The sequence below is a fragment of the Giraffa tippelskirchi genome, chromosome 5 (assembly GCF_054371585.1).
Source record: "Giraffa tippelskirchi isolate mGirTip1 chromosome 5, T2T-mGirTip1v1.2.pri, whole genome shotgun sequence".
Lineage (NCBI taxonomy): Eukaryota > Metazoa > Chordata > Mammalia > Artiodactyla > Giraffidae > Giraffa > Giraffa tippelskirchi.
The window spans coordinates 173620300-173636717 of NC_137279.1; the positions used below are offsets into that span (position 1 = coordinate 173620300).

Below are 16418 nucleotides of genomic sequence, written 5' to 3' on the forward strand. Positions count from 1 at the left end.
ACGGGTGAATCCTGACCCCAGCCTTCCTCCATGACATCTTGAAGCCCTGTGTCGGGCACATGACCAACTCTGTCCAACTGATGGTGGTGAGTCCACCTCTCTCTCATCTGCACATACTCACACCAAGCTCAATCCGCAGTTCACTCTCAAGCAGATATATCCGTCAAACATCCATCAGACACAGCCCCCTAGAACAATGCGCTCAATCCCAGAGACACGCACATTACACACTAGAGTGCACAAACACATTGTCACGTGCTGAAACTCCCTTCTACAGCCAAGCCTGTTCCCTCTTGCAGACACATGGACACATTATTGCCCATCTTATGGGACACACACCTCAACACACATGTGCTACTGCCATATAGAGATAAGAATTGGGGGCTATGGTGGGGCTGCATCTGGGACCCCAGAGTCTTCATCTCTGGTTGGAACCACTGTTCCGGGACAGATGCAGTGATCAAGGAGAGGAAGGTTCACCTGCAGAACGAGGGACAGCTAGAGAAAGAGAAGACCAGGAGGAACTTGGACTTCCTGGATATCCTCCTCTTTGCCAGAGTGAGTGTGGGATGGAGAGGCCTGAGCCTTTGGGCCGAAGCACACAGGAAGGGCATAGCTGCACTCTGGCCTTGCCTCCACAGTTGGAGAATGGGAGCAGCTTATCTTAGGAGAACCCGTGGAAGTTTCAGTTGCCTTGGACAAATGAAAATGATTCATGTGGTCAAGCAGGGTACTTCAACGCTATTTAACTAGAGAATTAAACCTGATTCTGTACAATATCACACTGTTAGATAAGATACCACAGGGATGTTATTCAAGGAAGCTTTTTGTAATATGTATGTTTGCTAGTTTTTTTAACCTTTTGTATTTTTTTACTGAAAAGAAAGTTAGTCGCTCAGTACGCTCCAACTGTTTGCCATGCTATGGACTGTAATGTGCCAAGGTCCTCTGTCTGTGGATTTCTGCAGGCAAGAATACTGGAATGGGTAGCCGTTCCTTTCTCCAGGGGATCTTCCTGACCAAGGATCAACCTGGGTCTCCTGCATTGCACGCAGATTCTTTACCCTTGAGCCACCAGCCCAATTTTTATTGGAGTACGCTCAGTAATCAATGTGTGATAGTTTCAGGTGAACACTGAAGGGACTCAGTCATCAGGAAACTTTTAAAAATATTTACTTTTCTGTTTTATTTCAAACTGTTAAAAGTTTCAAAAAATGTAAGCATGTAATAGTTTGCAGTATCCTAGAACAACCCAGATTCCCAGATCAATTTATAAATAGTATCTTCTCTTCATAAAACTTACATTTTGTAACAAGAGAGAGATTGGTTTAAGAAAAGCAAAAACAAAAAAGAACAGCAAGTCTGGTGCCCCAGATCTGAGCTCTATGTTCACCTTCACCCTCCCCCAGGTGGGCGGGGAGATCCTCCCAGATCAGGCTGGGAGCTCAGGGAAAGTCAGCCACAGTCAGGGACAGTCAGTGCTCCAGAAGCCACTGCACCATGAGTGTCTCTGCACTGAGCCCGTCCAGAGTCCTGGGCAGTGTCTCTGGGCTCCTGCAGGTGGTCTCCCTGCTCGGCCTGGTTCTGCTTCTGCTCAAAGTGGCACAGCTCTACCTGCACAGACAGTGGCTGCTCAAAGCCCTTCATCACTTCCCGTCTCCTCCTTCCCACTGGCTCTATGGACACAAGCGGGAGGTAGGATGGAGCTGGATGGGGGAGTGGGAAGGTCGGGAGGGCTGGAGATCTAGAGCATGGTCACACTCAGCAAGTTCATACCTGGCCCTGTACTTGCCTAAGAGCACTGATGTGCAGTGTGATGGATCAGCCCTGTGGGTTCACTGTGTGTGGAGACAACAGAATGGAATCTAAGAAGGTGTCAAGTCACAGGAAAAGAGGCTTACTTGCTGGGTTGGGTTATGTCAGGTGTGGAGACAAACCAGCTTGGTTCATTCAGACTAAGGAATTCTCTAGTCCCGTAAGGTCAGTGCCCGAAATCCACACCAGAGGCCACAGACTGGAGTGAAGATCCCATGATGGGGCCAGGTGAGGAGAACTGCCTGTTTGGTGTCCTCTCTCTGGACTATGAGCTCTTGGAACTGAGCCTGTAATCCTCCTCACCGTCAGCACGCAAAACAGAGCGGTGTCAGTCCTCTGTGTGGAGGGACAGGCAGGAGGGAAGGGAGCAGCTTGTAGGCTGGGAGGGGCAGCACCTGCCCACCTAGCAGGGCACCACTGCCCCGGGGGCGCGGGAGCTCACAGCAAAGTCAGGGCCACATGGAAATGGCTCACTAAGGGTCTGCGGCTTAAAGAAGGTTAGGAGACAATCGCAGGTTGCAGAGAGCTGAGGTCTCCGTTTCTCAGCAGTGCAATTAGAGGAGAGTGGAGACAAGGACAAGAACTAGAAGCAGCCCAAGCCCCATGCGGGCTGGCCCAGTACCTCTCTCCCCTCTCCTTCCTAATCTCCTGCACCCCAGGTTACTCAAGGTCGTCCCCCCCTGCCTGTGCATTCCAGCCTCTGGGACTCAGCTCCCATGTGCCCTCTCCCCGGAATGATCTCATCCCTCATATGAGTGTCTCACAAGCCCCAGGCCCACGTCATTTTCATCGTGGGTCTCCCAGGAGAGGAGAGGGCACTCTTTTTTCCTTAGATGTCCTTCCCACATGTCAGTGCTAACTAGATGCAGCTATTTCTCTCTGCAAGATCATAGCTATGAGCTTCTTCTGGGAAATCTTGTCTTTGGTTCTTCTTTCTATCCTGAAAGCATCTTGGTAAATTATGAGTCAAAGAAAGAGCAAGTACAGGAAGACTTTCTTAACAACCACGTCTGAGTTAGGCCCCCTTCCCCAAAGCTTCCCCATAGACTTTGTCTTCTGTCCATCACACTTGCATGACGCCCTTCTATTATGGCCACTTGATCTCTCAGTCTATTTCCCTAGCCCACAAGCTCCAAACAGCAAGCATCTAGAGCCACATCCTAATTTAGTGCCTTCAATCTGTGTCTGGCACAGAGTTACTGTTCAGTAAACACAAGCTCAGTGAAGGAATGTGACCCAGAGTAGCCAAATTCCCTCAGAACTGGGGAGTCTTGATGGTAGAAGGATGCAGGCAGAGATGAGATACCAAAGTACACAGGGTTGCTCTGAGTTACACAGAAGCCATTGAAGTAAAGATGATGTGAATAAATGCAACATGCCTGGGATCAACTGCTGACAAGAAATCCAGAGATAACAAAACAAACTGAGTCTCCAAAGTTGAGGAGAGGCAGTTGCTCTGTGGTAAAGATGATGGGCAACCAGGGAAGAACATGAGCAAAGACCTGGAAGATGAGCAGGTGGACCTAGTGCAAGGAACGCTGGCAGCCGCATCCTGGGTGCAGACTAATGGGTCCTGTGAATCAATAGCCTGTCAGGGTAAGAAGAAAGAGGGTAAAGTCAGAAAGGAAAGGCCTTTGTGGTCCACACTCAGGAGTGTGCAAAGATTCCACTACAAGACGGGAAGTGCCCCAAATTTCTGATAATTAGTCAATGAAACTGAGATTAAAAATCCACATATCAAAATCTTCTTTCAATATCATTCTCATATGTGTACATGCAGAATCTGCCCTGCAACTGTGCACACACTCATTATGGAAATAATATTACACACACAGTGCAATATTTAATTTTTTTCACTTAGCCATACATATTCCAAACATTCTTTCATACTCAGATACATTAACATCTATGATGGGGTAGCATCAAACATATATATGATCAGGATGGCAAATGAAACTAATATATAAATTCAATTCTTAAAATATCTATCTCTTCTCTAAATAAGCCAAATAATATGAAAAAACTGCTTACTTTCTCCAGGGGATATTCCCAACCAGGCATTGACTCAGTCTCCCACTTTGTAGGCATGTTCCTTAACACCTGAGCCACCAGGGAAGCCCACCAAGTGATACAAATGATCATAAATTGCTCAAGCAATTATGTTACTGTGTGCAAATTATTAACAAAAGTTTCATAAGCCATGTAGTTATCTTTGATGTAAGATTCTGTAGGCAGTTTGTAGTGTTGGCCCATAACCCTACTTGAGAGGGGACAGAATCGGATCTTAGAACATCCTGCAAGGTTAGATGAGATTCCAGGTCAGAAGAAATAGTTCTAAACTCTTAGTTCTGCTGATGGATCCAGAGTGATCACCTGACACCCTTCCAGGCCTTCACCTCCACTCCTGCTCCGAAACTAAAAGAAAGAAGTCATTGACTTGTGTTTCCCTTGGTGACAGTTCCAAGAGGAGGGTGAGCTGCCACACCTACTGAAAAGGGTAGAGAAATACCCGAGAGCCTGTGTTCGCTGGCTGTGGGGCACAAGGGCCCTTGTTCTGGTCTACGACCCTGACTACATGAAGGTGATCCTGGGGAGATCAGGTGAGAGGGAAACCCTCACCCAGAGACAATGTTCCATTTGAGTACATGCCCCTGGGTGTGAAATTTCATAAGACACTGGGACATCAGACGCCAAGGCCTGAATTCCTCCAAACACCCCCCAACTCCAAGCAAGATAAGGACAACATTATTTATTACTAATAAATGCTTTACTCCTGGTGGGGCTGGTTTCTCTTTTACGTCTTTTTTCTTCTTACAAACAAAGTGAGATGATCCCAGACCTGGAGCCAGTTCCCTGTCCACACTGGCCTAGGTTGGGCACCTTTCACTGTTGCCTGCCCTGGGTCATGAGATGGCCAGACCACCACCGATTGTAGAAAAATCACAGATTCTGTCTCATTCTATGGCACTGAACAGAGTTTATGTTTCAGGGCAATTCACCACCTTAGTCCCATGGGTGTTCTGCTCTGCAACACTGAGTCTACTTTCCTGGGACCATGGTGACAACCAGGACAGAGACAGTCAGGGACGGGAGGCAAGTGTTGGTGGCTTCAGACTGACTGCCATATGACGAGCACCAGGAAGGGAAGGGAGCCCACGGTCTAGACCTCAGCTGCTCTAGAGGCTGTCTGCAGAGTTGGGTCCCATCCATCTTCCCTCCTTACTTTTCAGACCCAAAGGCTCACGTTAACTACAGATACCTGAAGCCCTGGATTGGTAAGTACATTTAAATACAAGTGCCAACCACCCACCCATTAGGTTCACCAAGCGCGGTCTCTTTGGGTAAATGGAGAACAACAGGAGCCAGGCACCCTCGTCTCTGAATCAAACTTCATTTTTCTAATAATACCAGCAGCCTTTTTCATGGTGCTGTAGCCCTCTGAAGCCTAGCTGCTTCTTCATCACTTCTCAGTCTTTTCTTATGTTCCCTGACCTTTCGATAAGTTCTTTTATCACCTGCCCTCCTACACTTTTTCGACCTCATTGCTATCATAATCACATGCTATGGACAAACGTATTGGAAATTCACATCCCTGAAGTGTACTGGCCTCGCCGACCCTGGCCCATGATGAGACTTCTCCTGACACCCTTGGTTCCTCCCAAGATGGCCCTGGTCTCTGCGATGCCCACATATAGCCATCTGTGGTTCAGGGACAGGTTTGCTGCTATTGGAGGGGCAGACGTGGTTTGAGCACCGGCGGATGCTAACCCCAGCCTTCCACTACGACATCCTGAAGCCCTACGTGGGAATCATGGCCGACTCTGTCCGAGTGATGCTTGTGAGTCCATCCCTTGTCACCATATTCACTAGAATCCAGCACAGTTGACATGGCCCACTATCAGACACTCATGTCTCTCAGACATCCATTGAACAGAGCCACCCAGAATGATGCACTCTAGACTTAGTACAAGACAGTACTCATTAAAACTAGGTGGGACAGAGGAACATCTAGGCACCAGCTTGGATCCATAATTTTCTCCTCACCAAGAGAAATCAGGGCCATGGTGTATTCAGGGTCGACTTTTCTCCCATCTCCATGTTTGAACGCAGGGGAATAGAGCAAGGAGGTCAGCTCAAAGTGGCCCTGGCCAGCCTGGACAATGGCAGCTTCAGTGGCAGAGAGGACATCCCAGGATGTCAGGCAGGTGCGCTCTGGCCTAGGTTTCATGGCTTCTGCATGTCACTGAGCCATTCATAGGAGGAAATGAAGCCAGGTCTACACTCACAGAGCTGGGCCTTCACAAACATCACCTCTGATCCAGACCAGGTAGCACCTGTTCTTAGCTAACATTAGATGAATGAGAGCAATTGAGTAGCTCATGCCCCTTCTAGGAGCCCCATTAGAGAACTTTAGCTTTTCCTTGCCTTGAAATATTTGCTTCCAGGTGCTGGATACCATCTGTCCAGATCTGACCTCAGGACACAAAAGTTCTCCCTTTGTCTCTTGAGAAACTATGCTTTCTGCTCTGCCAAAGGTGGTTATTATCATAGTTCAGTTCAGTTCAGTTCAGTCGCTCAGTTGTGTCTGACTCTTTGCGACCCCACGAACCGCAGCACGCCAGGCCTTCCTGTCCATCACAAACTCCCAGAGTTTGCCCAACCTCATGTCCATAGAGTCGGTGATGTCATCTACCCGTCTCATCCTAGTTGTCTCCTTCTCATCCTGCCTTCAATCTTTCCCAACATCAGGGTCTTTTCAAATGAGTCAGCTCTTCTCATCAGGTAGCCAAAATATTGGAATTTCAGCTTCAACATCAGTCCTTCCAATGAACACCCAGGACTGATCTCCTTTAGGATAGACTGGTTGGATCTCCTTGCAGTCCAAGGGACTCTCAAGAGTCTTCTCCAACACCACAGTTGAAAAGCATCAATTCTTCGGCACTCAGCTTTCATTATAGTCCAACTCTCTCATCGATACATAATTATTGGAAAAGCCATAGCCTTAGCCAGACGGAACTTTGTTGACAAAGTAATGTCTCTGCTTTTTAATATGCTGTCTAGGTTGGTCATAACTTTCCTTCCAAAGAGTAAGCGTCTTTTAATTTCATGGTTGCAGTCACCATCTGCAGTGATTTTGGAGCCCAGAAAAATACAGTCAGCCACTGTTTCCACTGTTTCTCTATTTGCCATGAAGTGATAGGACCAGATGCCATCATCTTAGTTTTCTGAATGTTGAGCTTTAAGCCAACTTTTCACTCTCCTCTTTCACTTTCATCAAGAGGCTCTTTAGTTCTTCATTTTCTGCCATAAGGGTGGTGTCATCTGCATATCTGAATTTATTGATATTTTCCCGGCAATCTTGATTTCAGCTTGTGCTTCATCCAGCCCAGCGTTTCTCATGATGTACTCTGCATATAAGCTAAATAAGCAGGGTGACAATATACAGCCTTGACACACCTCTTTTCCTATTTGGAACCAGTGTGTTGTTCCTTGTCCATTTCTAACTGTTGCTTCCTGTCCTGCATACAGGTTTCTCAAGAGGCAGGTCAGGTGGTCTGGTATTCCCATCTCTTTCAGAATTTTCCACAGTTTATTGTGATCCACACAGTCAAAGGCTTCAGCATAGTCAATAATGCAGAAATAGATGTTTTTCTGCAACTCTCTTGCTTTTTCGATGATGCAGCAAATGTTGGGTTATCATAACTTATTATCATAAGTTATCCAAATATTCAGGACTAATTAGGATATTAGAAGAGAATGTAACTGCATATATAAGGAAGATTCAGAAAAACAGGCATCACATTACCATGTAGGTTACAGCCATAAGTTGCTAAAATATGTCTACTTAGATCATGAGGAAATCTCATATGAAGATGTAGAGACAGAGAGAAAGCCTGGCCTTGGCAGCACAGGTCTTCTAGGGGAGCAGAGCAGGGTCAGTGCCTCCTCCCTCCACAGGACAAGTGGGAGAAGCTCGTCAGCCAGGACTCACATCTGGAGATCTTTGGACATGTCTCCTTGATGACCCTGGACACCATCATGAAGTGTGCCTTCAGCCACCAGGGCAGCATCCAGATGGACAGGTCAGTGACAGCTTTCAAGGGCAGGGACCTGTTTTCATCAGCTGGGAAGGACTTACCTGAGAGGCAGTAAGGGCAGTGTGGATGCTTATCAGCACAAAAAGTAACATTCTACAGAGAGACATGGATCACGGTAAATTCCACCCAGACCACCCTTGACTCTGTCAGAAGTCCCTGACTCCTGCACAGGGAGAAGCTTGGCCTCTCAGGACACTTGTAAAGGACTCCAGGGGGAGGCCTCCAGGAAATGCAGCAGAAATGAGAATCCCTCAGTGTTACCTAAGGAATCTGACCTTTTCCGGATCAGGACCTCTCTCAACTCCAGTCTCTTCTGCATCTTCTACCTTCAGGAACGCCCAGTCCTACATCCAGGCTATCAGGGACCTCAGTCATCTGATATTTTCCCGACTGCGGAATGTTTTCCACCAGAACGACCTCTTTTACAGGTTGACCTCTGAAGGCCGCTGGAGCCACTGGGCCTGCCACATTGCCCATCAACACACAGGTTCTCCTCCCCCTCCTGGGCTGCTCCCCCACCTTCATCAGGCTCATGTTGGCCTAACCTTGACCCCTTAGGCAGAGCCCAGACTTCTGCTTCCTCTTCAGGACCTGGCACACACCTGCTTGCTGCAGGGACTGGGAACCCAGAGGTCGGGGTGTCAGGGGTTGAACAGGAGTTGCAAGAGTCACCACGTTGGTGATGACTGAGTGAGACCCACTCCCTCTCCCAGCAGCATTCAGGCAGAGCCCCCATGGGCTGTGTTACTGTGGGGATTCCCATCTAGAGTAGATGATACTGGAGCTCTCAGTCCTGACATGCTCACCAAGTCCCACCCTCACCCTCATCCACCTGGCAGCCAGATTGGGCCTGAGGGGCAGATGGGGCTATGGTGGGTGCTGCATCTGAGCCCTCAGAGTCCTCAGCTCTGTCTGGGAACCACTGTTCTGGGACAGATGCAGTGATCAAGGAGAGGAAGGCTCACCTGCAGAAGGAGGGAGAGCTGGAGACGGTGAGGAGCAGGAGGCACTTGGACTTCCTGGACATCCTCCTCTTTGCCAGAGTGAGTGTGGGATGGAGAGGCCTGAGCCTTTGGGCAGAAGCACACAGGAAGGGCAGACCCTGCACTCTGGCCCTGCCTCCACAGATGGAGAATGGAAGCAGCTTGTCTGACGAGGACCTCCGTGCTGAAGTGGACACGTTCATGTTCGAGGGTCACGACACCACAGCCAGTGGCATCTCCTGGATCCTCTATGCTCTAGCCTCCCACCCAGAGCATCAGCAGAGGTGTCGGGAAGAGATCCAGAGCCTCCTGGGGGATGGTGCTTCCATCACTTGGTGAGTTTCCTGGAGGTGAAGGACCCTGTCCCACCTGAGCTAGAGAGAATCAGTGGTTGTCCAGTCCTGCCTGTCCTCAGGTGAGCTTCCTTTCAGGGACCATCTGGACCAGATGCCCTACACCACCATGTGCATCAAGGAGGCCATGAGACTCTACACGCCAGTGCCAACTGTTTCCAGAAATCTTAGCAAGCCCATCACCTTCCCTGATGGATGCTCCTTACCTGCAGGTATGAACCTCACCTCACCATTCAGCTAAGCACGCTGTAGAACCACGTGGTAGACCAGAAATCCACCTGTGCACTTCCAGTTCCAGAATACTCTGGCTCTTGTCTGCCTAAAGATAATACTTATTTTGTAGTTTGAATGAGTTTTAAAAAATGCTTTTCCATAAAACCTACAATTAATACTACCACACATTCAACAAACCTACCACTGGGAATATACCCTGGGAAAACCAGAATCCAAAAAGCACATGTGCCGCAGTGTTCATTGCAGCATTGTTTACAATAGCTTGGACGTTGAAGCAACCTAGATATCCACTGACAGATGAATGGATAATGAAGATGTGGTCCATATACACAATGGAATATTAGTCAGTATAAAATGGAACGAATCTGAGTCAGTTGCAGTGAGGTGGAAGAATCTACAGCTTGTTATACAGAGTGAAGCACTCAGAAAGAGAAAAATAAATACTATATATTAACACACACACATGTATATATAGGATCTAAGAAAATAGTTTTGATGAACCTATTTGCAGAGAAGGAATGTAGATGCAGACACAGGGAATGGACTTGTGGACGCAGGAGGGGAAGGAGAGGATAGGATGAATTGGGAAAGTACCATCAACATAGATAATCATGCGTAAAATATTAACATGTATTGGAGAAGGCAATGGCACCCCACTCTAGTACTCTTGCCTGGAAAATCCCATGGACTGAGGAGCCTGGTAGGCTGCAGTCCATGGGGTTGCAAACAGTCGGACACAACTGAGTGACTTCACTTTCACTTTTCACTTTCGTGCATTGGAGACGGAAATGGCAACCCACTCCAGTATTCTTGCCTGGAGAATCCCAGGGACAAGGGAGCCTGGTGGGCTGCCATCTATGGAGTCGCACAGAGTCGGACATGACTGAAGTGACTTAGTAGCAGCAGCAGCAGTGGAAAGCTGCTATATAAAAGGAAGCCCAGCCTGATTCTCTGAGGTGACCTAGAGGGGTGGAATGGGAAGGGGGAGAGAGATGCAAGATGGAGGGGATATAGCTGTTGTTTAGTTGCTAAGTTGTGTCTGGCTCTTTTGCGACCCCATAGACTGTGACCCACCAGGCTCCACTGTCCATGACATTTCTCAGGCAAGAATATGGGAGTGATTTGCCATTTCCTTCTCCATATATATATACGTACATAACTGTACCTTATTTGCAGTGTAGTATGGCAGAAATCAGCACACCATTGTAAAGTCATTAACCTCTACTGAAAGAAAAATTATTTGACACAAAATTTGAATGCAACAAAGCTCAACAAATAAATGTTGACCCTTCTGTGCGGTCTTATGATGGAGCCTAAAATTCTAATTCCTTGAATCATGAGGGCTTAAAAGAAAAGCAGAAGCAGGGGGAGGCATGGTTCTTCCATATGGGGTGTAAGTAAAGGAGGGAGCTCAAGAGACTCCACTGTCATACGTCAGAGGGTCTAGTCTCTGAGGTGTTCTCTGGTGGATGGCAAAGAGCAGGTGATGATGAGGTCTGAGAGCCCTGCCATGGCTGGAGGCCACTCACTGATTCAGCACCCAGTGGGTCTGAATCCCAGCCCGGTTACCTCCAAAATGTGAGACCAGAAACCCAACCCATAACCTCTCTGAGCCTCAGGTGCTTCATGGGCTCGTGGGGACAGGAGTGCTTGTGTGAGGATTAAATGATTATTGCACAGTCCCCAGGTTGATGATGACACTTGATAAATGTGAGTTGTCACCTGAGCTGCTCCTAAGCATAAGCTTGCAGTTCTTTTAATTCTCAATCCTGGGCTGTGGTCACCTACCCCTAATCTGTGATGGTGTGCTTTGTCATGCCCCGCCCACCTGTCTTGCAAGAGCATCATTTCATTCAGAGTGACAGAGGGTGCTCCCATGGTGGCTCCCAGGACTTTTGTGAAGACACACATCCCCTGCACCATGAGATCATCAGGCTTCTCTCTCTCCTCTCTGCCCCACAGGAATCTTAGTCTCCCTCTCTTTTTATGGGCTTCATCACAACCCGAAGGTGTGGCCGAACCCACAGGTATGATGAACGGAGGAGGAGGAGATGGGATGCTCTCTTGACATCAAACCCTTCCCCTGCTTCCTCTCTGAGATTCTTATCCCCTGGTGGATTCACGTGAGGGGTTTGACCCCAAATGTCCTGGCCCCGGTGCTCTCTCTGCAGGTGTTTGACCCAAACCACTTTGCACCAGGTTCTAGTCGACACAGCCATGCCTTCCTGCCCTTCTCAGGAGGCTCCAGGTGAGGCCTCTGTACTTGGAGAATCAAGTGTCACTGGTTGCTACCCGATGTGTGTGACTGTCTACCTTCACATGTGGAGCATGAAGTTCTGTCCTTGTATGTTGATGTGCTGAGAATGAGGCGTGGTTCTCCATGTACAAGAAGGACTTCAGGGCCCACCACAATGACACTGACCTCCTGATGTCCACAAGGACTGACCTCATTTCCATGATAGTAGCCAATCCAAAGTATCCTGGGTTTTCCTCACTTTAGGAGTTTGACGTTTTAGCATTAGAAGTCTTCCTGAAACTTAAACTACACATGTTTGGGTAGCACAATTTCAGTCACCTAAAAAGATGATTTTCTCTGTTCCCACCTTCCTAGTCAGCCCACTGGCTTTTTGCTTAATTCACCAGTCTGCCCCTCACTGTATTCATCGTACTTGCCTGGATTTGGAATTCCAAATGCCTTCCATGTCCTGAGGCTTCAAGTCATGTATGTGATCACTTATAGCTGTAGTTTGAAGAAATTTTCACAGTCATGAGTGCGTTCTCTATTTCTGCAGTACATCCAACATAGTTTTCACTGTGTATTAGTATAACCATGACATAGTTTTCTGTTGCCAAAATTCTTCATTTAAAAGCAGAGTTTAGACACCATAGTCCCAGATAGTACAGGGTAACGTTAGTAAGAAAAACATTAAAGTGGAGGACAATCAAGTCTGCTTTGGGGACTCTATTGCTGATCCTACTCATGATGCCAGTTGCCCCACTGTTCACACTGTGCACACTGTTTGCTGAACCCAGGATAAGCAAAGGGTCAGCTAAGAGGCTGAAAGAGGACTAGAAGAGCCATAGGAACTGCAGACACGTTTATTCTCTCCTGGCTGGAATGGCCGCCATAACACAGCCTCTGTCCTGCCTGACGCAGCCACCGTAGCAGCAGCCATAAACACCACAGCCTAGCTAGAACATAACCTCATATAATATAGCCATGATGTTGCTCCAACGTAGCCCCAGTGCAGCAGTAACCAGGGCTTTCATGGTGAAACTCATAAAGGTGTACCACACACGTCCCCCAGAGCTTTTCCAGGTGGAACTTATATAACAAAAGTAGCCAGAGTCCAAGCGAGTACCATGTGACACACGCATGCAGTGGTATACATGATCTCAGCTGTTACACAATCATTATTTACAAACCGTAAGGCAACAGTGAGAGACCGCAGGGCGAGAAAGCCTGACCATGAAATCTTGGTTAATTTGCTCCTTCCCTACAGGAGGAAGGCTATTTTGTGTTTGACACGTGCATTTGAAAAATCCATTGCATGTAAAACATAAAGCACATCGAAATAGCTGTGAGCCTGGATGATACACTCCTAAATAATTGATCTGAAGATCTTAAAGGCTAGAGAACCTCCTCTGAAATAGTAACTTCAGTGACTTTGTAACTTGGTAAAAACAAGTTTTTTCTCACTCTACAGCTCTAGTAATCTCTCAGTTGGTAAATCAACCTTTACGGAACAGTGTTGAAGCAAACTGTCTTCCTGAATTGATTCTAGGATTTGGTTTACACCAGGGTCCAGTCCTTCCTTGTAGATATGACTGCCTGTCGTGCAGCTGCCACTAGAGGACAGAAGGGCCTACACAGCTTGATTCCTAGGTCAGACTGAATATTTCTTATATTCTCATTCCACTTGACTTGTTTTCAATTCAATTAATATTGTTTAAATATGGAAGTATGTATTAAGCGTGTCTTCGTGTACCAGGACCCGTGCTAGGAGATGGGAACACAGGGATGATAATGCTGTCCTCACTCAGGGCTGACTGTCAACATGTCAACACGTCTACTCAAGACAGACATCATTCGCACACCCACTCTTTCACTCATTCATTCATTGAGCAGACTGTGGGAGGATCCATGATCTGGCACTGTGCTGGGCACTGGATGTGATGTGTCCTTGAGTTAACACCCATGATGCCTTGAGGGTCCAGAGTGGGAAGAGGTGCAGCCAGCAGAGGGGGTGAGGGTGGTGGTCACTGGATTGAGCCTTGAGCATGAGGATGGCAGAGGCGAGGGGAGGGAACCTCAACAGTGCCTGAGTCAGGAAGAGCAGAGGGACAGACCCCAGATGAGCTTGGAAGAACCCAGAGACGGCTGTGATGCAGCTGAGGTACTGGGACGTGTCCGCCCTGTGATGTAGAACATAGCAGTCCTGGAGCTACTGTGGTTGTAGAGGGAGGGGAGGAACGGAGGCTGAAAAGGTCAGATAAGGAGCCCAAGGGATGGTTAGGAGGGTCATTTTTGGATTGGAATGGGAAGGTTCCAAATGTAGATTGACTGAGGAGCTGAGGGAGACAGGAAGCCAGACCATTAACTGGGAGGGAATTTGTCCAGTAGGTTCAGGGTGGTTAACCCTTGTCCTCTCCAGGAAGCCTCCCTGTTAGCATTCTGATTCCTTGCACAACCCTGTCTTGTCATCTCTGGGGATTCGACAGCCTGTTTGTCCACCGTAGGTGATAAGGTCTTGAGAGAGTGTCTACCCTACCCACTACAGTGCCCTGGGCTGACCGGAAACCAGGAATTGACAGTGGATGAGTGAATAAAGTACTGGTTCGCAGTTCTTGATCCACTTCTCTTGACTCTGTGGCTTGGAGCACCGATGCTTCCCAGGTTTTCCTGCTGAGAGCAGGACTAGGAGTTAGGAGCTAGACCTTAGAGAGGTGGGCTTTGTCATCTGTCAGGGGGAGAGCTTTGCTGGCAACTTCAGTGTGATGAGTAAGGAAGGGATCAGGGCTGGGCCACCTGGAGGACAGCCCTGAATCCCTGTGCTCAGCAGGGTTTAGCAGTCTCTGCTCACTTCCTTTTCCCCTCCTTACCCAGGAACTGCATCGGGAAGCAGTTTGCCATGAATGAGTTGAAGGTGGCCGTGGCCCTGACCTTGCTTCGCTTTGAGCTGTCACCGGATCCCTCCAGAATCCCTGTGCCCATGCCACTCATTGTGCTGAGATCCAAAAATGGGATCCACTTGCAGCTCAGGAAGCTGTCTGATCCACATGGGGACAAGGACAAGCTCTGAAAGCCCCTGCCTGCCACCCTGTCTTGCTGTCACTCTCTGCTGTCCTTGCCTCTTTGCCCACTTCCTGCTTCTGTCTGTCCACCTGCCAGCTTGCCTCATCTCCAGCCTCCTGCCCAGCAGCAGACTTTCTGCCCTTCTCCTCTCACCTTTCTCCAGGCTCCCTATCTGCTTATCCCTCCATCTGTCTCTGACACCCTGCATCTCTCAAGATCCACCTGAATCTTGATCACCCAACATTCTGCAGTCTGTCTATTCTCCTCTGTGTTTCTCCCCTCTGCCTGCTTGTCTGTTCCTGTGTCCACTTTTGTTTTGATGCTAAAATAATTTGCCACTGCCTTAGGGACTTAGAACCAGACAAAGTTATCCTCTGATGGCTCTGGAGTGAGAAGTCAGAAATGGGTTTCCCTGGACACAACCAAGATGTTGACAGGCCCCTCATCCAGGGACCTGGGACAGGATCCTACTTTTTGCCATTTTTGCATCTAGAGCTGCAATGCTTTCATTCCTTGGATCCTGGGCCCTCTTCCACATTCAAATCCAGCAGTATCTTCAAATGTCCTTCTGCTTCTGTCTTCACATAACCTTGTCTTTCATCAAGACTTTGTGCTTACCTTGGCAATTCAGATCAAACAGGCTTATTCGGGGGTTCCGGGAAATAGGACAGGAACACATGGGAAGTCATCACTGTTAAACCCTATGTGACTTCCTTCACCCTGGGCCACTGCTCTCTCCTGTGTGAAATCAGTCCACCCCATTTCACTCACATGGTTTTCTCTTTCCCCGGCCATGAATAAAGTTTACAATATCATATGGAATGTGTGTGTCTTCTCTGAAAGGAGTTGGATGAAGCAGAAGAGAGAGAAGGGGAGGGAATAACAGCAGAGAGGAGGAGGGGAGATAACACCTGCTCTGTGGGGCCAAGACCCTAGAGGGAGAGCGTGTTCAGACCCCCTGCAGCTTCAAACTCTGGAGTCACTCAAGCCCCACAACCTGCCCGGCACCTGAGGCTCCCATGACAGCTGAGTCAGGAGAAAGGCTTCATTGCCTGAGGCTCAGAGGGAAGACGCTCACACCAACACCTGTCAGGGAAGGAGCCTCCCTGTTCTTCTGTGGCAGCTTTCTCACCACATCTGTAGAGGGGCCCAGCCAGTGCCCACCCTGTGCTGAGCAGGGAAGTCTTACACGCTTGGTCAGGCACAAGAGTCTCCTTCACCCCAGAAGAGATTTGAGAAGGGCCCATCCCGGCCATGTCACCAGCCCCCTGGCAGCCCTTCCTCACAGGCAGGGCCTGAAGGCTCCTTAGAGACCACAAGGGGTAGAGGCGTGTGTGTGCAGGAGGGCCTGGTAAGGTCTAGCTGGGCACAAGTCTTGGCTGCCACACCAGGAGAAGCCGGGCCCCTCAGGAAACTTGTAAATACGGAGCTTCTCCAGAGGCTAAGGCAGAAATGACAATGCCTCACTTGGGAGTGCAAACTTGTATAGTCACTATGGAGAACAGTGTGGAGATTGCTTAAAAAATTGCAAATAGAACTGCCATACAACCCAGATTTCCCACTGCAGGTCATACACACTGAGGAAACCAGAATTGAAGGGAATGTGTACCCCAGTGTTCATCGTAGCACTGTTTACAAA

The 16418-nt window shown here is 48.4% G+C and overlaps 1 protein-coding gene across 5 annotated transcripts; it reads left to right on the forward strand.

Moving 5' to 3' along the window:
* Positions 1–1435: 1435 nt before the first annotated feature.
* LOC145507904 (taurochenodeoxycholic 6 alpha-hydroxylase-like) lies at positions 1436–15594 on the forward strand. Of its 5 annotated transcripts, none has more exons than XM_081495393.1 (12): positions 1464–1695; positions 4274–4415; positions 5046–5090; positions 5526–5653; positions 7774–7898; positions 8246–8400; positions 8850–8956; positions 9041–9231; positions 9328–9461; positions 11446–11510; positions 11655–11731; positions 14591–15594. In XM_081495393.1, exons 1-12 carry the CDS (start codon positions 1501–1503, stop codon positions 14784–14786), a joined length of 1560 nt encoding a protein of 519 aa, XP_081351519.1. In that variant the 5' UTR covers positions 1464–1500; the 3' UTR covers positions 14787–15594. The 5 variants fall into 5 exon arrangements, with proteins under 5 accessions (XP_081351523.1, XP_081351519.1, XP_081351520.1 ...); XM_081495394.1 differs by having other exon boundaries at positions 8342–8400; XM_081495397.1 differs by lacking the exon at positions 11655–11731 and having other exon boundaries at positions 1436–1695; positions 8342–8400.
* Positions 15595–16418: the final 824 nt, after the last annotated feature.

Coding starts and splice junctions, on each gene's coding strand:
- LOC145507904 (XM_081495393.1), top strand. CDS start 1,501: ATGAGTGTCTCTGCACTGAGCCCGTCCAGAGTCCTGGGCAGTGTCTCT. Junction 7,899..8,245: donor GGCAGCATCCAGATGGACAG/GTCAGTGACAGC, acceptor TTCTACCTTCAG/GAACGCCCAGTCCTACATCC. Junction 9,232..9,327: donor GATGGTGCTTCCATCACTTG/GTGAGTTTCCTG, acceptor GCTTCCTTTCAG/GGACCATCTGGACCAGATGC.